This window comes from Jaculus jaculus, chromosome X, assembly GCF_020740685.1.
Source record: "Jaculus jaculus isolate mJacJac1 chromosome X, mJacJac1.mat.Y.cur, whole genome shotgun sequence".
Classification (NCBI taxonomy): Eukaryota; Metazoa; Chordata; class Mammalia; order Rodentia; family Dipodidae; genus Jaculus; species Jaculus jaculus.
Window position 1 is genome coordinate 20,060,111 of NC_059125.1, and position 26,965 is coordinate 20,087,075.

At 40.3% G+C, this 26,965-nt stretch overlaps 1 protein-coding gene across 5 annotated transcripts in view; it reads right to left on the minus strand.

The window, feature by feature from the left end:
• The window catches only part of Gk (glycerol kinase), a 111,500-nt gene that overhangs the window by 14,992 nt on the left and 69,543 nt on the right, over positions 1 to 26,965 (minus strand). For 3 of the 5 annotated variants that reach the window (XM_045140907.1, XM_045140908.1, XM_045140904.1), the window contains 9 exons: positions 24,480 to 24,546; positions 23,320 to 23,337; positions 20,310 to 20,345; positions 19,015 to 19,082; positions 13,004 to 13,046; positions 12,364 to 12,444; positions 2,712 to 2,790; positions 1,821 to 1,917; positions 305 to 389 (listed from right to left, as the gene is read on the minus strand). In XM_045140907.1, the coding sequence (XP_044996842.1) occupies positions 305 to 389; positions 1,821 to 1,917; positions 2,712 to 2,790; positions 12,364 to 12,444; positions 13,004 to 13,046; positions 19,015 to 19,082; positions 20,310 to 20,345; positions 23,320 to 23,337; positions 24,480 to 24,546 (574 nt within the window). The remainder of the gene's footprint in view (positions 1 to 304; positions 390 to 1,820; positions 1,918 to 2,711; positions 2,791 to 12,363; positions 12,445 to 13,003; positions 13,047 to 19,014; positions 19,083 to 20,309; positions 20,346 to 23,319; positions 23,338 to 24,479; positions 24,547 to 26,965) is intronic. The other 2 variants (XM_004663686.3, XM_045140906.1) reach the window with 1 other exon arrangement.

A 26,965-nucleotide genomic window follows, 5' to 3' on the forward strand; every position in this document is an offset into this window, starting at 1 on the left:
AAGCCAAACAGCCCTAGTGTGCATGCAGGGTTCCTGCCTTGATACGTTTTTGTGCTGTTTCCTTTGCCTAAAATGTGCCACTAAGCCTCCTCCTAAAGATAAAGTGCCTAGTGCCTGGTAGTCAAGGAACTTCTAAGGTAATGGCAGCTGGAGAAAAGGAAGAGGAGGCGAACATGTAAGTACTTATGCACGCTTTAGGTTTTGATCAGGTACATTATAAATATTTAATACATTTCAGGCAGAAACATAATTTACGAGGGGTACAAATGGATTAAGTGCAAGAGAAGAGGCCCATATCCATTACCTCTCGGGTTTGGAAACAAACAGCTTCTAGTGCAGCAAAAGCGATATGGCATTTATTGGTGAACTGAGTGAGTCCACAGATGATCCTAAAAACACACAAAGATTTTCAGACTAGTGTGGGAGAAACAAGCCAATGATTTGAAAGGTCCCAAATTTGGAAAGGGTGAATTTGGGAGACAGAATGCATAGGAAAAGAAAACCAGTCACTAGTATTCCAGTAAGTAATTCAGAATGTCCTTATAGTCCATAATCTTGTATCTCCAAATGAAAATGTTCATAACCCACCAGAAGGATGACATTAATACAAAACCACATCAATAAGAGCTACAGAGTAGCTAGAAATATCCTGAGGCATGGTCCCTTTGCTACCCTACAGGGAATGACTGGGGCCTCCATGACCCCATAATGACTACCATAACCCCACTGAGGAGGGCCTCCAGGGTAAAAGGAACAGGAGTGAGAGAATAAAAGAGTATAACCTATTATAATATATATTGAATATAAACACACACACACACACACACATACACATATATACACGCAAAAAAAAAAAAAACCCACAAAAAGTAAGGAAGGTTCAGGGATGGAGAGATTGCTTAGTGGCTAAGGTGTTTGCTTGTGAAGCGTAAGGACCCATGTTCAACTCTCCAGATCCCACATAAGCCAGGCACACAAGGTGCTACAAGTGTGTGCAAAGTCGCCCATGCACACTGGAATTTGACTGCAATGGCTGGAGGCTCTGGCATGCCATTTCTCTCTCATAAAAAATTACAAAATAAAACTGGGCATGGTGGCACATGCCTTTAATCCCAGCACTCAGGAGGCAGAGGTAGGAGGATCACCATGAGTTCGAGGCCACCCTGAGACTCCATAGTGAATTCTAGGTCAGCCTGGGCTAGAGTGAGACCGACCCTACCTCGAAAAACCAAAAAGAAAAGAAAAGAAAAATAAAAAATAAAGTTTAAAACTCAGATTCATTTAGATAATGTTTTGCTGTTCAACTTGTAGATGAAAATACAAAGGAAAGCATTACTTACGTATTACCTAATTTAGTAAATAAATCAAGACCCTCTAAAAAGTATACCATATTGTCAATAGAGTCTCTTTCATTATTCATTTTCCAAATGATACATAATAGTTGCAAATGTTTGTAGAGTATAATGATATTTTGATACATGTATATTAATATGTGATAATCAAATTAGAGTATTCACTACATCTATCATCTACAATATTTTATCATTTAGTTGTACTGGAAACATTGAATATCCTCTCCTTTGGGCTGAAGAGATGGCTTAGTGGTTAAGGAACTTGCTTGCAAAGCCTAAGGATCCAGGTTCAATTCCCTAGTACCCACGTAAAGCCAGAAGGTGCATACATCTGGAGTTTGTTTGCAGTGGCTAGTGATCCTGACATGCCCCCCTCCTCTCTATTTGCAAATAAATACATTTTAAAATTTTCTATTTTAGCTATTTTGACGTATGTATGAATTTATTGTTAAAAATAGAAATACTTACCCTCTAGCACTGGGTTCCCAGTAAGGTGCATATAGCCCTGAAAATGCTGGGACAAAGTAGCAGCCATAAGAAGTCCCTACTTCTTTAGCAAGTTTTTCTAGTATTAATTAAAAAAAAAGGAGAGAGAGAAAAGTTACACCATTATCTTTCTTTGTTAAAGAAACGTACATATTTTCAAAATTATTTCTGACTTCTTGTTTTCATTTTACTGGTGTAGGAAAATGTTACTTGCTACAGCAGTATGCTAGGAACAACAAGAACATTTCCCCCACATTGCACACCCCCACGAAAGTATAACCTAGGTCAAAAAACCAAGGAACAGAATTCACTTTGTATAGGTATTTTGGGTCATTTCAATTATTTTTAAGGATCCTGACTAGGAGATCAAGTGGGCTCTCCTGTGTCCCAAATCAGAAATGGATTTTTGATTGCATTACCTTCAGGCAAAACAACAAGTAGATGAGAGTGAAGTGAATCCAAAATAATTATCCATTGACTGAATGTAGCGATATTAATGACATTAATACTTAAATTATAGGCACCAGGGTTTAATGCACATTCTAATCTTGGAGGTAAGGCTCTTTCTCATCAGAAAAACGTAACTACACTGCTGTACCTACGTATTAAGGCAATCTCTAGTGTGCAATTCTACATGGACAAACTTGGTGTCCTTCATCACCATTTATCAATAACCACTACTAATTATGCCAATGTACTGTATAATAAATCTTCACACGGTAGTCTTTTTTGAAGAAGTCCAACTTATAACAAGTCCCACCTATTTATGGATCAAGTTTGTGGCAAAGCTCAAGGACTGACAAATTACAGAGACAAAAATATTAATATCCTTCATTCTTTTCATTCCCTAGCTCTCTACTATACCACACTCACCAATTTCTTCTGAGGATTTAATAATTCCAAGATTGTCTCGTAACCAGCGGATTACAGCACCAGCTATAGCTACAGAACCCTAAAGAAAGAAAATAATCTGAGAAAGAATATGTTACCACCACTAAGGTTGTTTGTTTGTTTGACTATTTGAGAGAAAGACAAACAGAGAGAGAGAGACTGTATAGGCATGCCAGGGCCCCTTGCCTCTGTAAACAAACTCTAGACACATGAGCCACTTTGTGCATCTGGCTTTATGTGGGTACTGAGAGATCGAACCTGGGTTTTTAGGCTTAACACCTTTAACCACTGAGTCATCTCTTTAGCTCCCTACTAAGGTTATTATTATTATTATTAAGTATATCTTCTGTTTGCTATTGACAAATAGATAACATTCAAACAATTCAACTTTGGGGCTTACAATATGGCAAACTAGGTTTCTAGTATAAATGCATTGCTACCAATTATCTCTGATAAAGAGTTTTTCATGGGCTAGCAAAAGAAGTGAACCGCCCTGTACACCCTTGTACTTATCCCAACAAGTGGTCACTTATATTTTGAGTAGTTTGATCCTTGTATACTTCCTTATCTATCAGTATCTATCACTGAGGCATAGTAGCACCTTAAATAAATTTCTTATTGTATCATCAAAGTTGTTGAAAGGGGCCACATGAAACATTTATTTAAGTCATTTTTCCTATCTACTAGCACATCAAAACAAGTTTAAAAATTTTAGGGCTGGAAAGATGGCTCAGGGTTAAACGTTCTTACTTGGCAAAGCCTACCAATCTGGGTTCAATTCCCCAATATCCGCATAAAGCCAAATGCACAAAGTGGTACATGCATCTCCAGTTCGTTTGCAGGGGCAAGACACCCAAGTATACCATTTCTTTCTTTCTCTCTCTCCCTCTCCCTCTCTCTGTGTAGGTATGATTCAGGTGCCCCCATAAACGTAGGTGTTCTGAATGCTGGGTTCCCTGCTGATGGAGATTTGGAAATTAATGCCTCCTGGAGGGGTGTATTGGTGGGGGCAGGTTTATGGGTGTTATAGACAGTTTCCCCATGCCAGGGTTTGGTACACTCTCCTGTTCCTGTTGTCTACCTTATGTTGGCCAGGGGGTGATGTCCACCCTCTGCTCATGCCATCATTTTCTCCTGCCATCGTGGAGCTTCCCCTTGAGTCTGTACACCAAAATAAACCTTTTTCCTAGAAGCTGCTTTTAGTCAGGTGATTTCTACCAGAAGTGTGAACCTGACTGCAAAATTCTCTTTGCTTGCAAGTGAATAAATAAAATATTTTTCTTTTTTTTTTTTAAAGATTTCTTTATTTGTTAATTAGAGACAGAGAGAGGGAGAGAGAGTGGGGATGGGCACACCAGGGCCTCTAGCCACTGCAAACGAACTGTAGATGCATGTGCTACCATGTGCATCTGGCTTATGTGGGCACTGGGGAATCGAACCTGGGTCCTTAGGCTTCACAGGCATGCATTTTAACCACTAAGCCATCTCTCCAGCCCAAATAAAATATTTTTAAAAGTTAAATTACAGATTTTAAATACTTTTTCTAAAAGAGGAAACAATATTGTTTTAGCATAAGGAATAGCAAAGTTCTGATTATAGGCTAACAATTACAGGACACTATATCAATTAAAACACATTTTCTGGGCTAGAGAGATGGCTTAGCGGTTAAGCACTTGCCTGTGAAGCCTAAGGACCCCGGTTCGAGGCTCGGTTCCCCAGGTCCCACATTAGCCAGATGCAGGCGCACGCGTCTGGAATTCGTTTGCAGAGGCTGAAAGCCCTGGCGCACCCATTCTCTCTCTCTCCCTCTATCTGTCTTTCTCTCTGTGTCTGTCACTCTCAAATAAATAATTAAAAAAAAAAACATTTTCTGAGACAAGGCCTCACCCTAGCATAGACTAGCATCATCCTTTTTATAATCCTACCTCAGCTGGAATTAAAGGTGTGAGCCACCATGCTCAGCTTAAAACAAACTTTCTTTTTATTTAATTACAAAGTCACTCTCAAAGCTTCAGACGGAAAATATATTACATTTGGTAATCAGAAAGTACAGGAGTGTTTTGTTAAAATTGATGAAACAGCATGAATATAAGAAAATAAAAAAGTCATTAAAATGCATCTGGAAGAAGCATATGGTTTTGGTATCAGGATGTAACGCACAGCCTGGTTCGTTAATGAAATTAATAAATATGAGAGGACGCAATTTGAAAAAAAATTCACATGGTCATCTGAATTCAGAAACAAAGAGGTATAATCTTTGAAGCTGGAAAAAAGTTTAGAAGAAACTGAAAATGATAGCAGACAACTGTCTACTTGTAATTTATCACAAATTACCCACTAAATACAAGATCCAAGTTTTCAAGACATCATCTACAAATATAAAAGCAATCTTAGTTCTAAGACAGAACCGTCTGGTAAAGGTTAGGTAATACAAGCACAAATAGTTGTGCTCTAAAAAAGAAAAATAGAAATGAGATGGTAAAAGGTACAAATTAAATAACAGGACAGGATGAAGACATTACTTAAAATCCAGACATGTATCCTGGGAAGCGAAAGACCAGGAAATAGATTTAACGGGAAGACTATATTAAAAATAACTAAGTTTGGCTACAGAGATGGCTTAGCAGCTAAGGTGCTTGCTGGCAAAGCCAAAGGACCCAGGTTCAATTCCCTAGTACCCATGTAAGTCAGATGCACAAGGTGGCACATGAATCTGGAGTTCATTTGCAGTGGCTGGAGGCCCTGACCTCTATGTATTCTTTCTTTCTTTCCTTCTATCAATCTGTCTCTGTCTGTCTGCCTGCCTCTTTCTCTTTCTCTCAAATAAATAAATACATAAAATATCTTTAAAAATAGGCGAGATGTGGTGGTGTACCTTTTATCCCAGAACTTGAGAGGTAGAAGTAGGAGATCACTGTGAGTTCTAGGCCACTATGAAAATACATAGTGAATTCCAGGTCAGCCTGGGTTAGAGTGAGACCCTATCTCACTCAGTAGGCATAGTAAATATAGATTTGTGTATACAATGGCTCATTATATGGCTAGAGGTATAATAATATAATACTGTACCTCATTTGTATATATTAAATTACAAATGCAAAGTCTTATTCCATAGCATTACATCTTTTGAGACAGAGTCTCACATTATGTTGCCAAGGTCTAGAACTTGCTAAGTAGACCCTGCTGATCTTAAATTGATTATGCCAATGCCTCAGCCTTTCAAGTGCTAGGAGTATGGGTGTCTATTACATTTACTGGCTACTTATAGCTGTGGGTGTGTGTGTGTGTGTGTGTTTCGGAGGCCAAAGGACAACATCAGGTATTCCTCAAGTGTCATCCAAGTATTTTTTTTTTTTGAGGTAGGGCTTCATTCTTGCCTAGGCTGAACTGGAATTCACTATGTAGTCTAAGGATGGCCTCAAATTCATGGTGATCCTCCTACCTCTGCTTCCCGAGTGCTGGGATTAAAGATGTGCACCACCACACTTGGCTAAATATTTTTATTTATTTGTTTGAGGGCCAGAAATAGGGAGGAAGAGAGGGAGGGGGAGAGAGAGGGGGCGGGGAGAGGGAGAGGGAGAGGGAGAGGGAGCGGGAGAGAGGGAATAGGTGCACCAGGACCTCCAGCAACTACAAATGAACTCCAGATGTGTATCCTCTTGTACATCTGGCATGTATGGGTCCTGGGGAATCGAATCTGGGCCCTTTAGCTTTGCAGGTAAGTACCTGGACATCTAAGCCATCTCTCCAGACCCCAAGTTTTTATTTTTTAAAAAAAACAAGTATGTTTTAGGGCTGAGGAGATAGTTCAACCCTGCAAAGATACTTGCCTGCAAAGCCTAATGACCTGGGTTTGATTTCACACTACCCCCATAAAGCCAGATGCATAAAGGGGCACATACATCTGGAGTTCTTTTGCAGCAGTTAGAGGCCCTGACATGTCCATTCTCTCTCCCTCTACCTCTCTCTCTCCAGGGTGTGCCAGCATTCAGGAGCAGAATTGGGAAGATTGCTGTGAATTTGAAACCAGCCTGAGACTACACAGTAAATTCTAGGTCAGTTTTGGCTAGAGCAAGACCCTACCTTAAAAAAAAATCAAAAAATAATTATTTATTTTCAAGGAGAGGAAGGAAGAAAGAGAGGGAAGGAGGGAGGGAGGGAGGGAAGGAAGGAAGGAAGGAAGAAAGGAAGGAAGGAAAGAAAGAGAAAGAAAGAACGAACGAACATGGGTGTGCCACGGCCTCTTGCTACTGCAAACGAACTCCAGATGCATGCACCACTTTGTGTACCTGGCTTTACGTGGGTTCTGAGGAATAGAACCTGGGCCTCCAGGCTTTGTAAGCAAGCCCCTTTAACTGAAGAAGCACCTCTCTAGGTCCCTGTCTGTGTGTTTGTCTTTTTTTTTTTTTAAAGGCAGGGTCTCTTATTGGCCAGGAGGTCACACCATTATTATTAAGGGCTAAGAATATAGCTCAGAGGTAGAATGCTTGCCTAACCTGAGCAAAGCCCCATGTTATATCCCCAGCAGTACAATGTTATAAAATTACATAAGTAAAGTTTGTAAACGGTGTAGCCATACTCTTAATGAATGTAGCTACCATAATTTCCACTTCTTTTCCCTTGAGTATGGTGAGGCCTGTGACTTCTTGTAATCATCAGTACACCTCAAAGGTGGCAAGATGTATGCAAAAATATGTATGTGGTTACATGACGTAAGATCGTTTCTCCTGTCTTGCGGGGTCATCTCCTTTCTTGTCTAGTTTTGAGGAAGCAGAAGGCAATGTGGGGAAGCCCCATGGAGCAAATGGCCTCTAGAAGCTGGGAGTACTAGCCTCCAGCTGACAGCAAGCAAGACACGGAAACCCTTAAAATGATAAGAAAGTGGATTCTCCCAATAACCTGAATGAACCTGAAAGCAGGCAGAATCCCTATGAGCCCATGGCCTAGGCAACACATTGACGACAGCCGGGGAAAATGCTAAACAGAGTACCCAGCTAGAGTGTGCCTGGTCTCTGGATCTATGGGAACAGAGAGGTGATAAATGAGTGTTATTTTAAGACTCTTCACACACAACATTGTTGTGCAGCAAATAAATGGCTGCTACCGAGGCTTCCACCTAAAATGCCAATATTTTAAAAGGAAATCTTAATGTGATAATCATGAACCACATAGAAGAAGCAGTAAAGACACATTTAAAGAAGTCAGTGGAGCAATACAATACGAAACTTTGAAGCTCATGTTTAAATAGAGGGAAAATACAGCTTAACATAAGATTAAGTACGGGCTGGGGAGATGGCTTAGCAGTTAAATGCTTGCCTATGAAGCCTAAGGACCCCGGTTCGAGGCTCGGTTCCCCAGGTCCCACGTTAGTCAGATGCACAAGGGGGCGCACACGTCTGGAGTTCGTTTGCAGAGGCTGGGAGCCCTGGTGCACCCATTCTCTCTCTCCCTCTATCTGTCTTTCTCTCTGTGTCTGTCGCTCTCAAATAAATAAATTAAAAATTAAAAAAAAAAAGATTCAGTACTATTCACTCTTGGCCAGGCTGTTGAGACAGAATAATGGACAAAACGAGACAAGTAACTTGCCCTAAGAAAGCCTGTTATGGAAGTCTCAAATCCTAAGTTAGGTCAAGTTCATGACCACACTAAAAGCCCCCCAAAGGAGTTTTGTTTTATGAAACAATACTGAGAAAAAGAAGAGGAACAAGGAAGAGGAAAGCACAGCTTCAGGAAGATAGTGTACTTCTGAGAGATGGCAGAAGGAACCTCATAACTGCTCTATTTTGCTCACATTTCCAACATTGAGAAATGTTTTGCAATTAGCAAGAGCAGGGCAATCTTAAGCAGTCTTATGAGTGTACAGTTTAAAAATAATTTAGGGCTGGAGGAGTGGCTTCACAGTTAAGGCGCTTGCCTACAAAGCCTAAGGACCCACATTGGATTCCTCAGTACCCACATAAGCCAGATGCACAAGGGGTATGTGTGTCTGGAGTTCATTTGCATTGGTTAGAGGCCCTGGCATGTCTGTTCTCATTCTCTGCATCTTTTTCTCACTCTCTCTCAAATAAATTAATTAAAAAAATAATTTAGGATTAATGTGTCCTAATTCTTTTCCACAAATAATGAAATGTGGTTAAGTGGAATGTATGTCCCCCATAGACTCAAGTGTTCTATTAAAGCTTGTAACTTGGGCCTCCAGCGGCCTGGCTGGAGGAGGTATCACTGGAGGCAGCTCCTAGAGTCCAGCCCAAAGGTATATTTGGGGGCGGATTTGAATTCCAGCTCAAAGGTATGGAGAGAGGTTTGAGCTCTGGGAGGTCTTACTTGCAGGGTTTTTTTGGGGGGTTGGTATTTTCTGGCTGTTAGTCATTTCTCTCTCTATTTGAATTTATGAATGGGAATCCACCCTGGATTAGGTCCTTAGGCCTTGAAGGCAAGCGCCTTAACCACTAAGCCACTCCTGCAGCCCTAAATTATACTTAAGCTGTATACTCATAAGCTTCTTCTGCCATTGATGGAACTTCCCATGAATGTGCAATAAATGTGAAATAAATCCCATTCTTCCCATTAACTGTCTGGCTGGATATTTGTCCCAGCAGTGTGAAGCTGACTACTATATAAAGTAAGAGTTCAGAGATTTGAAAAAATGGTAGGGCTAGACTCATCTGCCATTAGCCTAGAAGAGAGAAAGAATAAGTATCTTGGTGATGAGAGGATTCCAATGCTACAAAGAAAGAGATGTGTGTGGTGGCACATGCCTTTAATCACAGCACTTGGGAGGCAGAAATAGGAGGATTGCTGAGAGTTTGAGACCAGCCTGAGACTACATAGTGAATTCCAGGTCAGCCTGGGCTAGAGCAAAACCCTACCTTGAAAAACCAAACCAAAACAAACAAATAAAAAAACCCCAAAAAACTAGAGTATTCTTCACTCTGATTTGTTGGCCTCACTGTGCTGGATACCAGCATGTAGTGGTTTGATTCAGGTGTTCCCCATAAACTTAGGCATTCTGATTGCTAGTCTCCCCAGCTGATGGCAATAGGAAATTAAAGCCTCCTGAAAGCAGTGTATTGTTGGGAGTGGCTTAATGGGTGTTATAGCCAGTTTCCCCATGCCAATGTTGGGCACACTCTCCTGCTACTATTGTCCACCTGATGTTAGCCAGGGGGTGATGTCTACTTTCTGCTCATACCATCGTTTTCTCCTGCCATTGTGGAGCTTCCCCTCGAGCCTGTAAGCCAAAATAAACCTCTTTTCCCCCACAAGCTGCTCTTGGTTGGGTGATTTCTACCAGCAATGCAAACCTGCGAACCACAGCGGCTGCCTCAAGCTCCTACTGCCGTATCTTCCTTGCCATGATGGAGTATATCATCTGTGCTCTCTTAAAAATAAATAAATCAGGGCTGGAGAAATGGCTTAGCGGTTAAGCACTTGCCTGTGAAGCCTAAGGACCCCAGTTCGAGGCTCGGTTCCCCAGGTCCCACGTTAGCCAGATGCACAAGGGGGCGCACGCGTCTGGAGTTCGTTTGTAGAGGCTGGAAGCCCTGGAGTGCCCATTCTCTCTCTCTCCCTCTATCTGTCTTTCTCTCTGTGTCTGTCGCTCTCAAATAAATATAAAAAAAATTAAAAAAATAAATCAGCGGACTGGGGAAATGGCTTAGCCGTTATGGCATTAGCCTACGAAGCCTAAGGACCAGGGTTTGATTCCACATGATCCATATAATCCAGATGCACAAGGGGGCATATGTGTCTGGAGTTCATATGTAGTGGCTAGAAACCATGGTGTGCCCATTTTCTCTTTCTCTCTATCTGTCTTTTTCTTTCTCATAAATAAATAAACAAAATATTTTTTTTAAAAAATCATTGGGCTGGAGAGATGGCTTAAGACACTTGCCTGCAAAGCCACGTAAGTCAGATGCACAAGGTAATACAAGCATCGGGAGTTCACTTGTGGCCCCCATTTTCTCTTTTTCTCACAAATAAAGTAAACTTTTAAAAATGAAAAAAAAGTAAAAATTGGAATAAATCACTATTTTTCAAACTCTAAAGGCTTAGCAGGTAAATAATGTTTGAACTATAATTGGAAGTCTAAAATATTGAGCAAATTATGACCAGGCACTCTAGGAAGTGACTCCCAATAAGTTATCAATTATATACTTGTACATCACAAGATAGTCATTCCAAAATTAATTGGCTGGAGATATAATTCAGTAGAAGAGTGTCTGCCTGGCATACATGAGGCCCTGGTTAAATATTCAGTAGTAAGAATAAAAGTCAAAATTTATTGAAATGCTCACACAACATGTATCTGATTTTACAGAGAAAAATCCTACTTCTATGACTTTGCAAATCAATGTTTCAATTTTATTTATTTTTCCTGTGGTGCTGGGGCTTGATCACAAGGTTTGGAGAATGTTAGGCAAAAGGCTCTAGTATTGAACTCCACTTCCACACCCTCTGGTGCTCTTATACAGCTTAGCATCTGAATCGTCTTCATCTGCCATACCTGAAACAATTTTTTCTTTTAATAAATGGGACAAATCACCTCACTTTCTCTTCCACATCTAAATGTTATACAAACCTGATTTACAGAGATATAAGCTCTTCCTTTTAGTACCCACTGATTCACTTTTATAATTACAAAAACAGAATTGTTCAAGCTGAAAGAAGTGCTAGGGACTAGAGAGATGGTTCAGTCATCAAAGGTACTTGCTTTGCAAAGCCTGGTGGTCTGGGATCACTTCCATAGTACCCGTATAAAGCTAGATACACAAAGTGGTGCATGTGTCTGGAGTTTGTATCCCGTGTCAAGAGGCCCTGGCATGCCCATGCCCATTCTCTCTCTCATTCTCTCTGTCAAATAAATACATATTTTTAAAAATGTAGTATATCTGGGCTGGAGAGATGGCTCAGCGATTAAGCGCTTGCCTGTGAAGCCTAAGGACCCCGGTTCAAGGCTTGATTCCCCAGGACCCACGTTAGCCAGATGCACAAGGGGGCGCACGCGTCTGGAGTTCGTTTGCAGTGGCTGGAGGCCCTGGCGCGCCCATTCTCTCTCTCTCTCTCTCTCTCTCTCTCTCTCTCTCTCTCTCTCTCTCTGTTGCTTTCAAATAAATAAATAAAAATAAAAAAAAAATGTAGTATATCTTTATAATGTGCTAAAACTGACTTGTGTACAAAACAAAAGAAGTGCTAGAGAGCAAGTCAATCCCTTCATTAAATTTTAAGGATAAACATTTAAATTTTAAACATTAGATTTAGCAGAACAGTTAAGTAATATTTCCAAGTTGAGTCAGTAAAAGGATGTAATAGCCAAACAGATGTATGGTCCCAGGCTTTTTCTACACAATAAAAGGCTAAGGAAAAGTGTTTTATTTATTTATTTATTTTTTGAGTCTTAGAAAACAGGGTAATTTTGCTAAGCATGGTGGTTCAAGTCTATCATCCCAACACTGTGAAGGCAAAGGGATGAGAACTGCCACAAGTCCAAGGCTAGACTAGTCTATAATAGAGAGTTCCAGGCCAGGATACATGGAAAGACTGTGTCAAAATAAAACAACAAGAAACACAAAGACATGATAACTTTCATAAACTCTGAATATTACATGATCCACAATAATTGAAAAGGACTTACTTCCAATGCATAATATACTGGTTTGTCTCTACCAAGTTTGTAAGCCACTGTAGTTAGAAGGCCATGCTCAGAAAATACACACTGTAAAAAATGTGGAAAAAAATGAAAGATGGCATAAAAAATATTTTCAAATCAATACATAAGATAATTTAGTCAATAAAATAATAATTATAAGTAAAACTTTGTCAAATTACCAGTAATAAGAACACACTGGAGAGTTCAAATATATTTCTTATTCCAAATTAAATTTTCATTAATAATCTGACAAAATCATTGTCTGCATTTGCCACCAACCCAATTAAAAGCACATACAAAATGCAAAGAAGTACAATGGCTATATCTAGAATCACTCAAATTTCATGGATTTTCAATATTTTATTTATTTATTTGCAATCAGAGAGAGAGAGAGAGAATGAGAAAAGGGACTGAGCATACCAGAGCCTCTAGCCACTGCAAACTCCAGGCGCATGTGCCACTATGTGCATCTGGCTTTATGTGGGTACTGGGAAATTGGACCCAGGCTGACAGGTTTTGCAGTCAAGCACCTTTAACCACTGAGCCATCTCTCCAGCCCCCAAATTTCATGAATATTCAAATTATATTCAAGTATTATTTGTATGAACTTTAAAGGACAACCAACCTTATGGCCTGTGTTGCATAGTAAGAAACACCCTGTTCCATACCTATAGATGGACAGAAGAATGAAAATTTTAATACAGAAATTGATGAAATCTTTATACTACAAATGATCAATTTGGTACAGTAAAATCATTATATTAAGGCATAAGAGCCGGGCGTGGTGGCTCATGCCTTTAATCCCAGCACTCGGGAGGCAGAGGTAGGAGGATCACTGTGAGTTCAAGGCTACCCTGAGACTACATAGTGAATCCCAGCTCAGCCTGGGCTAAAGTGAGACTCTACCTCAAAACAACAACAACAACAAAAAAAAGGCATAAGAAAGGTCTTGAAACCTAATAAACATCACCTACTCTTTATGAAAGAGTATTTCAAAGATTCAACTATTAAAAAAAAATGGGGCTGGAGAGATGGTTCACCAGTTAAGATTCTTGAGTGCAAAGCCTAACAACTTGGATTCAATTCCTTGGTCCCCACATAAAGCCAGATGCACATAGTGGCTCATGCTTTAGGAGTTTGTTTACAGATACAAGAGGTTCTGGTGAGTCCATGGTAGTTCTCATTCTCTCTCTTCCTACCCAGAGGCATGATGGCCCAGCACTCAGAAAGCAGAGGTAGGAGGATCTCTGTGAGTTTGAGGCCATCCTGAGAGTACATAGTGAATTCCAGGTCAACCTGGGCCAGAGCGAGACTACCACAAAAAAAAAAAAGAAAAGAAAAGAAAAAAGAAAAAGAAAAAGAAAAACAATATATATGTAAAGCAATCCTAATGGGGAAAAATGCAGCTCTAACGTAGCATTTAATCAGTCATAGCCCAGGGTGTGTTTATACAATACCACTGAACTACCACAAATTCTCCATTCAGTCAGTTATGTTACTAGTAATCTGTGTGGGGCAAAACACCATGACTAATAAGAGAACCATCACTATATTTTAGCAGTGTAAAGTGGTAGGGTATGGAAAGTGTACCTGGAAAGCCAGAAATAAAGAGGCGTAGAAAGAAAAGCTATTTGAGGCTTACTTCTCCCATTTTTTTTTGGAGGGGGGGTTTCGAGGTAGGGTCTCACTCTAGCTCAGGTTGACCTGGAATTCACTACGTAGTCTCAGGGTGGCCTCGAACTCATGGCGATCCTCCTACCTCTGCCTACGGAGTGCTGGGATTAAAGGCATGTACTACCATGCCGGGCTTCAGGCTTCGTTGTTTGTAAAAATATTTTATTTATTTATTTGCAAGCAGAGAGAGACAGAGAGAGAATGGGAGCACCAAGGCCTCTAGCCACTGCAAATAACTTCCACATGCATGTACCCCTTGGTGCTTCGCTTTATGTGGGTACTGGGAATTGAACCCAGACCATCAGGCTTTTCAAGCAAGTATCTTTAACCACTGAGCCATCTCGCCAGCCCTTATTTCATGTGTGTGTATGTGTGTGTGTGTTTCAAGGTAGGGTCTTGCTCTAGCCCAGGCTGAACTGGAATTCACTATGTATTTTCAGCCTAGTCTCAAACTCATAGAGATCATCCTACCTCCACTTCCTGAGTGCTGGGATTAAAAGTGTGCACTATTGGGCTGGAGAGATGGCTTAGCAGTTAAGCACTTGCCTGTGAAGCCTAAGGACCCCGGTTCGAGGCTTGGTTCCCCAGGTCCCACGTTAGCCAGATGCACAAGGGGGCGCACGCGTCTGGAGTTCGTTTGCAGAGGCTGGAAGCCCTGGCGCACCCATTCTCTCTCTCTCCCTCTATCTGTCTTTCTCTCTCTGTCTGTCACTCTCAAATAAATAAATAAAAAATTAAAAAATATATTAAAAAAAAGTGTGCACTATCACACCTGGCCAGCCCTTAGGCTTTTTTTTTTTTAAATTTTTAATAAAGCTCTATTACTCAGGCAGGTCTTGAAATTACCTCCCAAGCACCTAGGATTACAGGCATGAACCACTAGACCCACCTTGCCTTATTTTCTACCACTTCTATACTCTAATGCCCTCTGTTTATGTAGGCTAAGTCTTCACGTTGCCTATTTTTACTTTTTTTTCAATGCCTCTGCATTCTCCAATATCAATGATTCTACGAAGCATCTCATGACTAACAAAATCCTTTTACAGTGCTGGGGGTTGAAACCAGAGCTTTGCACACGCTAAGTCAAGCAGTCTGCCACTGAACTACATGCTGAGCCCATTAACATATAGTCATTTGTAGTAATTCTTACCTCGTTTTGAAAGCCATCAATATTACTTCAAAGTTTCATATGACACACATGCTCAGATTTATGCACAGTTAACTGTATCTCTCTATTCCTTCCCCCAGGGACAGAAATGTGAGATCAAGATCTTACAATTTGCAATTTCCCTCCTCCAGCCTGAAATATCTACAGAGGTATTTAAATAAGCACTACCTAATTTCAATGGATAATTCAAAAGCTTGGCTAACAAAAGTCAAAGAGAAAGGAACAGAATGAAGAGGACATCCGGGCAATTTACTATGTGCTATATATTGTGCTAGGCAACTGACATTAGAGATAACATCTGATTTATTAGCATTAGTGTTCCTGGCAAGGAGGAAAGAAAGTAAAAAAAAAAAAAAAAAGCCTAGTTTTCTATGAGTCCTGCTTCAGTTGCCTGGAACCCAGTTTCAAAGAATATGTTTTCACCCTCATGCTCACTCAAGTGCTACTTAATCATAACCTCAGGTCAAAACTGCCTGAGTTTTCAAATCACCTCTCTTCAACAAACTGTCACACAAATAAATAAGTTCACACTCTCACAGTAAGACTGTGAGCTTAAGCACCTACGTCAAAATGAATGAAGCAGGACATTCTGGTGCAAGCCTGTTGTTTAAGCACCTGGGAGGAAGGAGCAGGAGGACTGGGAGATGAAGGCAAGCTTCAGTTACAGAGTGAGTTCAAGGCCAGCCTGGTGTACATGAGACCTTGTCTCAACTACCAAGCAACAACAACAACAAAACCTTGATGACAGAATCTAGGTAAAGTATTGTATACCTGTGATCTTAGCACTCAGGAAGCTGAATCAGGAAAAAGGTAATTTTGAAGCCAGCATAGACTACATAGTGAGTTCTAGGCAAGCCTAGGCTACCTATCAAGATTCTGTCTCAAAAGAAAAAAAATCTGGGCTGGAGAGATGGCTTAGTGTCTGCACAGCCAAAGACCCTGGTTTGATTCCCCAGTACCCACATGCACCAGGAGTACAAAGTGGCACATGCATCTGGTGTTTGTTTGCAGTGGCTGGAGGCCCTGTCACACGCATTCTCTTTCTCTGTATCTGCCTGTTTTTCTCTCCCATAAATAAATAAATAAATAAATAAATATATTTTTTTTAATAAGGGGAAAAATATCTAACAACAACAAAACCTGAAGGGCTGGAGAGATGGGTCAGCAATAAAGGTGCATGCCTGCAATGCTTAACACTTGGGTTTGATTTCCCAAGAAAACCAGATAGATGAACAATGTAGTTCATGCATCTTGAGTTCATTTGCAGTGGCTGAAGGCCATGGCTCATCTCCTTCCCTCCCTGCTTGCAAATAAATACTTAAAAATATTTTAAAACCCTGAAGAGAGACATTTAATGTAGAACTTTTTTCCCAGTGTATGGAAAGCTTTTCCATAAAGAGACAGTAAAGCTCTGTGCTTAACTGTGTGTTAAAAGCCACAGTAACTTCTCTCTTTTGACTGAGAATTCTAGAAAGATCTACACAGCCTGTTGGGGGAGAAAAGTCATGAAAGGTGTCAACCAGAAGTGGATCCTGAAAGCTTTATAGATTTCCAGCCAGGCCAAATGTACCAAAAGTGCCTTAACCGCTGAGCCATCTCTCCAGGCTGACAAGTGTATTTATTATCTAAAAGCTTTCTTTCAGACCGGGCATGGTAGCTCATGCCTTTAATCCCAGCACTAGAGGCAAAGGTAGGAAGACTGCTGTGAGTTGGAGATCAGCCTGGGACTACAGAGTGAGTTTCAGGTCAGCCTGGGCAACAGTGTGACCCTACCTTGAAAAGGAAAAATCAACAAATAACAACAAAAAATACCAGCTTACTTTCACCAGGTGTGCTGGTACACACCTTTAAGCCCAGCAGCACTTGAGAGGCAGAGGTAAGAGGATCGCCATGAGTTCAAGGCCAGCCTGTGACTACATAGTGAATTCCAGGCCACCTCGAGCTAGAGTAAGACCCTACCTCAATCCCCCCCCCTCAAGAAAAACTTACTTTCGGGCTGGAGAGATGGCTTAGCAGTCAAGCGCTTGCCTGTGAAGCCTAAGGGCCCTGGTTCGAGGCTCGATTCCCCAGGACCCACGTTAGCCAGATGCACAAGGGGGCGCACGCGTCTGGAGTTCGTTTGCAGAGGCTGGAAGCCCTAGTGTGCTCATTCTCTCTCTCTCTCTATCTGCCTCTTTCTCTCTGTCTGTTGTTCTCAAATAAATAAAAAATTTAAAAAAAGAAAAGAAAAACTTACTTTCAAATAGTATACCTAGGGGCTGGGGATGTAGTTCTAGCATGAATTAGGAAAAAAAAAAGTAAAAAGAAAAAGATGTGGCTCAAATAGTAGTTGTAATAGTGTGACAGAAAGAAAGATGGGGCTGGAGAAATGGCTTAGCGGTTAAGCGCTTGCCTGTGAAGCCTAAGGACCCCGGTTCGAGGCTCGGTTCCCCAGGTCCCACGTTATCCAGATGCACAAGGGGGCGCACGCGTCTGGAGTTCGTTTGCAGAGGCTGGAAGCCCTGGCGCACCCATTCTCTCTTTCTCCCTCTATCTGTCTTCCTTTCTGTGTCTGTGGCTCTCAAATAAATAAATAAATAAAATTAAAAAAAAAAAAAGAAAGAAAGAAAGATGATCAGAATCAGAGTGAGAACATGTGGGCGTGGCTCAGGCTCTACTGAGTCAAGGATGGGCCATTAGGCAAACAGCCCTAGGAGCTATCCTTTTCTCCTGAAGATAGTCACCTCTTCAATATTCTTTAAAAACAAATGTATCCTTCTTTTAAAAAATTTATTGTTTATTTTCAAGGAGAAAGAGAGAAAAAAATGGGTACACCAGGGCCTCTTGCCATTGTAAATGAACTCTAGATACATGCACCACTTTTATGCACCTGGTTTTTATGTGGGTACTCGGGATTTGAACCCGGGCTATCAGGCTTTGCAAGCAAGCACTGTAACTAGTAAAACATCTCTCCAGCCCACCTCTTCAATATTTTTTCTGCTTCTTGTCAGAGAAGAAACTTAAGATAGGGTGCGGGGAGAAAGTATGATGTCAAGAAAATGATACTAAAAATCAAAAAATATGGCTTCATGGTAAAAGTGTAAAATCCTGAACAAGATAATCTCAAAGTTTGAGTTTATATTATGGCATTTCCACATCGCTTCCAGGCCCTCCCTGGAAACCTACAGATTTGGCTTTTAAAAAGGCAAGAATATAGCCTTGGAATTAAAAAAAAAAAAAAAGTTCAAAAGCCAAGTACTTGAGATGAAATGATTTTCATGAATTTGGAGCCAGCCTTGGTTACATAGTGAGTTGCTTTGGGCTACAGATTGAAACTTTATCTCAAAAAAAGAGCAGAAGAGATGTCTCAATGGTTTAGGTACTTGCTTGCAAAGCCTAAAGGCATGGGTTTGATTACCCCAATACCTAGGTAAAGCCAGATGTACAAGGTGGCATATGTATCTGGAATTTGTTTGCAGTGGCAGGAAGCCCTGGTGTGCACCCCCTTGCAAATAAAAATATTTTAAAAACCCCACAAATCCTAGCCCTTGAGTGGCTGAGGTAGAAGGATCACTGTGAATTCGAGGCGAGCCTGATATTACATAGTGAATTCTAGGTCAGCCTAGGCCACAGCAAGACCCTACTTAAAAAACCAAAAACAATCACACACACACAAATGAGTTCAATGTATAATTAAAAATAAGGTATATATCCAGACGGACGTGATTATGATATTGAGTGTGAACTCAATGAACCTCAACAGGCTTTACCTCCTTCCAAGCAGCAAGGGGAAGGCAATAAACATGTAAACTCACGTGTTCTTAGCTTGTCCATCTTGGAAGCACATTTGTCCCACCAAAGCAGCAGACTGATCCCCCAGACACTGAAAGTAAGCACAGCAATAAAGAACACCAAAATAAGCCAGGCATGGTGGCGCATGCCTTTAATCCCAGCACTCTGGAGGCAGAAGTAGGAGGATCGCCATGAGTTCGAGGGCGCCCTGAGACTACATAGTAAATTCTACATTAGCCTAGACCAGAGTGAGACCCTACCTCAAAAAAAAACAACAACAAAAAAAAACAAAAAAAAAAACCAACACCAAAATAATTACTATTTTCCTTTCTGAAGAGCCATGGGATTTATTTCTGTGGTTTTGAATGATCAAGGAGTGAAATGTCTGACACTGCTTCCGTTTGGCTTGTTCTCATTTGTTAATCAAGATAATAGGCGTGGAAAAGGAGAGTTAGATTTACTTATTTTTTAGAGATAGGATCTCATATAGCCCAGGACTCAAATTTACTATATGACCAAGACTGGCATTGAACTCCAAATTCTGAATGTTAAAATTACACTGTACCACCAAATCTGGCTTAGAACTAATTTGTTCAAAAAATTTTTGGTGGGCTGGAGAGATGGTTTATCCATTAAGTCACTTGTCTAAGGACCCCAATTTGATTCCCCAGTACCCACATAAAGCCAGGTGCATGTGTCTGGAGTTCATTTGTAGCGGCTAGAGGCCCTGGTGTGCCCATTCTCTCTCTAAAATAAATAAATAAATAAAATATTAAAAAAAATTAACCTCAGGTGCCATTTTGCCAGATGTGCTGGTACCCACCTTTAATCCCAGCACTCAGAAGGCAGAGGTAGGAGGATTAGTGTGAGTTCAATACCACCCTGAAACTACATAGTGAATTCTTAGGCAGCCTAAACTAGATTGAAACCCTACCTAAAAATAATAATAATAATAATAATAGTAGTAGTAGTAGTAGTAGTAGTAGTAGTAGTAGCCGGGCCTGGTGCATACACCTATAATCCCAGCACTTGGGAGAGGCAGAGGTAGAAGGATCTCTGTGAGTTCAAGGCCACCCTGAGACTACATAATGAATTCCATGTCAGCCTGGGCTAGAGTGAGACTCTACCTGAAAAAATAAAGAAAGAAAGAAACAAAGAGTTTTGGTGACCCACCAGGGATCACAGAAGAACAAGAAGCTCTTACTTGTTCTCCCTAATTTAGGAAAAAGAAGACTGATTAAGACAAAAGAAGAAAGCCACAAGGGATGGTGGGCCTGGAATAGAGGGTGACAAGATGATGTCTGGTGATGAAACTTACCCCAGATATAGGCACACCTTCCAAGGCCCCAGCTTTCTAATAAAAGTTAAAAAAAAAAGAATTATGAACAGTCACAACTTAGTTCTGTAAACACAACTATGATAAGAATATACATAACAGCAATGTGCCAGATGATGTGAGCAGACAAGACAAAGCAAGTGGTTCAACTACATGAGTGTTACAGTGAAGATTCTAGAAGTATTCCTAGAATGAAAGAAGTGACATGGCACTGGAAAATGAACGTAAAATGTCAGACTGGGAGTCAGGAGACATGGGCTGGTTAGTTAGTGTTAAGCTACAAGCAGACTTCTAAAATCCCTCTAAACTTACTCATTTTTAAAGTCACAACTGGACTATGTGGTTGCAAGACCCACTGGTACTTTGCTATTCATGCAGTTATTATGAAATGACTAATTTATCAAACTAGCATAAACTATATATTTGGAAGACTTTATTTTCTTTCTTCTTAAGCTGCTCTTAAGAAGCAAGAAGAGGCAGGTATTAGCTATTTGTTAACAGCAAAAACTGTCCTTCAAAATTAGACAAGCCACAGTTCACTTATGAATACTGTTTCCATTTTGAACAATATGCAGATTTTAGTGGCTGACTCTCATCTCTCATGACTTTATATCTTAGTTTTTGTAGTGCCGGAATTTGAGCCCAGGACCTCGTGCATGCAAGGCAAGCATTTTACCAACCAAGCCATGTCCTGAGATATAAAATTTAATTAAAAAACATATTATAGGCCTGGGAGTTTATCTCAGTGTTAGAATTACTGCCTAGCATATGTTGAGTATTGGGTTTTGTCCCCAGGGCCACAAAAGGTAGAGTAATTTTTACAGATATTAAGGAATTTAGAGAATTAAGAAATGTGATCCTTGAAATATGCATGACAAACCAGTAATAATACAAAATGAGGCCAGGCATGGTGGCATACACCTTTAATCCCAGCATTTGGGAGGCAGAGGTAGGCGGATAGTTGTGAGATCAAGGCCACCCTGAGACTCAGTAGTGAATTCCAGATCAACCCAAGCTAGAGTGAGACCCTACCTCGAAACCCTCCCCCCTCAAAGAAAAATAATACAAAATGGAAGTCAGGCACTGATTTCTGCATCTGTCATTTGTCAGCTAATGGCCCTGGTGACTCTGATGCCCTATCTACTACAGTGAGCATAAGAACAGAATCCTCTGATATATCTTTGATGACAAGGAAATAAGAGAAGAGATGTAGAAACCCTTTACAAAATAGAAAATGTCCTCTAGATTCCCAATAGCATTTTCTTTCTTTCTCTCTTTCTGTCTGTCTCTCTTTCCTTCCTTCCTTCCTTCCTTCCTTCCTCCCTCCCTCCCTCCCTCCCTCCCTCCCTCCCTCCCTCCCTCCCTCCCTCCCTCCCTCTCTCTCTCTCTCTTTCTTTCTTTCTTTCTTTCTTTCTTTCTTTCTTTCTTTCTTTCTTTCTTTTTCATGCTTTCTGGTTAAGTCAAAACCTGCTAGTTTTAGAGATATTCCCCCTCCCCCCAACACATACCCCAGTGCTGGGGACCAAACCCAGGGCCTTGTAAAAAACACTCTCAGGCTGGAGGGAAGGAAGGCTTAGCAGGTAAGGTGTTTGCCTGCAAAGCCAAAGGACCCCAGTTCAATTCCCCAGGTCCTACATAAGCCAGATGCACAAGGGGGTGCATGCATCTGGAGTTTGTTTGTTTGCAGTGGCTGAAAGCCCTAGTGTGCCTATTTGCTCGATCTCTCTCTCTCTCTCTCTCTCTCTCTCTCTCTCTCTCTCTCTCTCTCAAATAAATAAAAAAAAATAATAGCTGGGTGTGGTGGTGCACGCCTTTAATCCCAGCCCTTGGGGGGCAGAGGTAGGAGGATCACTATGAGTTTGAGGCCACCCTGAGACTCCATAGTGAATTCCAGGTCAGCGTGGGCTAGAGTGAGACCCTACCTCAAAAATAAAACAAAACAAAATTTAAAAATACTCTACCACTGTACTACATTCCCAGCCCAATACCTGCTGTTTTCATTAACAGTATTTATGCTCTGAATTATGAACCTGCATACTAAGTACATGCTACATTACATAAAAGGCTTAAAGTAAACCAGTAGAGATAATATATATATCTCACATGTGTATACATGTATGCATATGCATGGGTATGCCAGGGTGTCTTGCCATTGCAAATGAATACTAGACTTTTGAATCCCAGTATTTTTTAGAGGGGTTGTTTTGAGGTAGGGTCTCGCTCTAGCCCAGGCTGACCTGCAATTCATTATGTAATCTCAGGGTTGCCTCGAACTCACAGCGATTCTCCTACCTCCTGAATGCTGGGATTAAAGGTATTCTTTTTTGTTCTGACTTTACATGAGTGCTAAGAAATGGAGCAAGAGCCATCAGCCTTGGCCAGCGACAGGTCCAAAGCACCGAGCCATCTCTTTAGTCCTTTACTATATTTCAATACTATAAGAAGCCTCCTTATAATTTCAAAGTTGCCAAACACTCAGCAGGATTTACGATATATTCAGGCATGAAAATTGCTGTTTCATCATGGGGAGGGACTTCTGGAGGATTCTTGGAGCATCCTCTAATGAAGCATGCAGAAAAAGTGACAGTGCATTTCCAACTAACTCGTCTGAAAGGTTGGCCAAAACATCAGGTAGGGTACAGGTTTAGGATATTTTTAAACCACATCTAATTTCTCTATTATGCAAAAGCCCAAAGCACATCACAAATGTACTTTGTAATGGGTAACATCAAAAACTATTTCAGAATTTTATTTTAGAAATACCACTCTCAGTCTTATGGAAAATGTATATAAATAAACAAGAGTATGCTACCTAAAAAAAAAAAAAAAAAAACAAAACTAAACTCTAGCTAGGTTTATAAAATTTTGGAGAGCCATGGAAATTCTAGATACATGTTTAGCAAATGGATGCCTATCTATCTGAAAATGAATGGAAATGCACTGTAGCTTTTCGAAATGAATGGGTAGCATAATTGGTGGGTAACCTACTCACCAGGCTATGAGAGATTTTCTATAGTCAGCAAAGGGGAGAAAGGGGGACAGAAGCAGAATATTTTAAATGCAAGAGAAAATTAGGCTAATTAAATATTTTTTCCAATCATTCTCTGAAACAATTTCGAGAATAGTTTGTTTTACTCTCACCCAAGTGATTTTGTGATAGTTATGAAACTATTGAAGCACTTTTTGATATTTTTTATTCTATATTTATTTGAAGCACTTTTAGAAATAAGCAAGTGACTATGCCCATTTTAAGAATTTCTACAATGCTTTAAAAAGAATTATTGTCAACAGAACAGTTGAAATGCTTATCACACTTTATCTACAGTATTTAGCATCCAACTTTATTTTTATTTACTCTATAAGTAGAGTTTCTATTATTTTTCTTGAAATACCCATGTGATCGTTTTGCATTCTGTGTTCAACCTATTCTCAAAATTTATCATAAATTGCAAATTTCATGCTCAATTATCCATTCAAATCTTCCTAAGGGTCTTCATTCCTGATATGTGATGATAGGCTCTCATTTATACTAACCACTTTTTTTGCTGAAACTACGCCTCCTCATCCAGTTTCAATGAAAGCAACAGTAAAAGTTTCCATTATAGAAATAACCTTAATTAGCAACCTTTTCAGAAACAGATTATTTGTTGTCAGTTTCTTTGTTATTTTTTTCTAAAACTGATAAAGAATGTAATACTTAACAATAGTTTATCCATTAAAAGAGATTAAATAGAAAAATACCATTAAAATGTGAACAATTCCTGCTCAAAATTAAAAGTAGACACCAAAGCTACTGCACAGTTAAACTGGCTCAAACATGCCCATATCACTGTTTAGAGTTAGATTACCCATAATACATTAACTGCAAAAAAACAGAAATTTTAAAAAGACACAAAAATAGTACTCAAAGAAAAGCGAACTAAAGCTTATAAATATAAAATTAATTGGTAGGAAGAATGTTAAGGAATTTAGTTATAAAACCAAACAACATTAAAACCTTATTTTACCTACTACCGACACTCACAGAAGTCCAAAAACATGACAAGTTTGACTCCCATATCATGAGTGGTAAAGGCTTTTTTTAATGAACACCCTACACACACACACACACACACACACACACACACACACACACTTTATTTATTTTTATACCATTAGGCCATAAATTTCCGAAGAACTCCGGACATTGGGAAGAATTTCCATCGGAATTTCAAAAAATCTGAAAAACAAGATGTTTTTGATATATAAAACTGTTTTAAGTAAACACATATATGCAGAGAGATACATTCACATCTATTCAGAAGCAAAAATGTATATGATTATGAAATGGATATGTCTGAGATTAGAATTAAATAGTGAGTCAACAGAACATAGCTTTTAGGACATTTCACATTTCACTTTTAAGCAATCAAATCAATTAACAATTAAAAAAGTACATCCAGTTACCAAAGTATTTTTCTTTTTAAATTTTTATTTATTTATTTACTTACTTACTTATTTTTGAGAGAAAGATAATGGGTATTCCAGGGCCACTAGCCACTGCAAATAAACTCCAAACGCATGTGCCACCTTGTGCATCTGGCTTAAATGGGTACTGGGGAATCGAACTTGGGTCCTTAGGTTTCATAGGCAAGCACCTTAACTGCTAAGCCATCTCTCTAGCCCTAGCTGGACTCAAAGTGGTACTTGTGCTTGGAGTTCATTGCAGTGGCAAGAATCCTGGTGTGCATGCGCGTGCGCACACACACACACACACACACACACACACACACACACACACAAACAGAACATGCGTTGGTGGTATACATTCAGGAGGATAAGGCAGGGGAATGGCCTCAAGTTCAAGGCCAGTGTGAAACCTTGTATCAAAAAGGGGTGCCAGTTTGCCGGGCGTGGTGGCGCACGCCTTTAATCCCAGCACTCGGGAAGCAGAGGTAGGAGGATCGCCGTGAGTTCGAAGCCACCCTGAGGCTACATAGTGAATTCCAGGTCAGCCTGAGCCAGAGTGAGACCCTGCCTCGAAAAACCAAAAAAAAAAAGGGGGGGGTGCCAGTGATGTGGCTCAGAAAACAGAGAGTCTGCCTAGCATGCACAAAGTCATGACTTTCTTTTCTTTTCTTTTCTTTTTCTTTTTCTTTTTGAGTGTTTTAAGGTAGGGTCTTACTCTAGCCCAGGCTGACATGAAATTCCATATGTACTCTCAAGTTGACCTCGAACTCACAGCCACCCTCCTAACCTTGGCTGCCTGACTACTGGGATTAAAGGTGTTTGCCACCATGCCTGGTAAAACCATGACTTTGATTTCCAACCTTTAAATAAATTGATATAGTGGAACATGCCTGTAATGCCAGCTCTCCCAAAATTTGGGAGGTAGAGGCAGTAGGATTAAAAATTTGAGATCAGGCTGGAGAGATGGCTTACTGGTTAAGCTCTTGCCTATGTAGCCTAAGGACCCTGGTTAGAAGCTCGATTCCCCAGGACCCACGTTAGCCAGGTGCACAAGGGGGCACACATGTCTGGAGTTCGTTTGCAGTGGCTGGAGGCCCTAGTGTGCCCATTCTCTCTCTCACTCTCTCTCTGTCTGTCACTTTCAAATAAATAAATAAACATAAAACAAACAAAAAGTTTGAGGTCATTCTCAGCTACATAATGAGTTTGAGGGCAACATGGGAAACATGAGTCTCTGTTTCAAAAGTAAGTTAAAATAAATAAATAAAAATATACATAAAGCTAGAAAATGGCCTAGTGTTTAAAGCACTTGCTTGTGAAACCTAAGGACCCAGGTTCGATTTCCCAGGACCCACATAAGCCAGATGCACAAGGTGGCACATAGGCCTGGCATTCGTTTGCAGTGTCTGGAGACCCTGGCACATCCATTCTCTCTCTCTCTCTCTCTCTCTCTCTCTCTGCCTCTGTCTTTCTCTTAAGTAAATAAATTTAAATTTTTTTAATAAAAGTAAAAATAGGGCTTGAGATATGGCTTAGCAGTAAAGGCACTTGCCTGAAAAGCCCGAGGACCCAGGTTTGATTCCCCAGGATCCAGGTAAGGGAGATGGCACAAGGTGGTGCATGCATCTGGAGTTCATTTGCAGTGGTTAGAAGCCCTGGTGCACCCATTCTCTCTTTATCTGTCTGCCTCTCTCTTTCAAATAAATAAGTAAATAAAATTAGTAAAGAAAGAAGCAAAATCCATTTTAATGGCATCAAAAATAAAGTGTTATTATTTTTTGGTAAAAATGGGCTGGGATGACTTAGAGGTTAAGGCATTTGCCAGTAAAGCCAAAGAATTCCCCAGTACCCACATAAAGCAAGATGCACAAGGTGGCCCATGCAACTGGAGTTCGTTTGCAGTGCATCCGTGCCCCATCACATCCCACTGCCACACATACACTTAAGCCAGTTTGCTTTAACCTCAAATTTATGACAAGCATAAATTTGCTCATCTATTGGAAAATTTATAAAGTAATGTGTCAATGAGTGTCAGGGGAATTTGGTTTTTCTTTTTCGAGGTAGGGTCTCTCTCTACTCAGACTGCCCTGGAATTCACTATGTACTCTCAGGGTGCCCTCAAACTCACAGTGATCCTCCTACCTCAGTCTCCAGATTGTTGGAATTAAAGGCATGTACTACCATGCCCA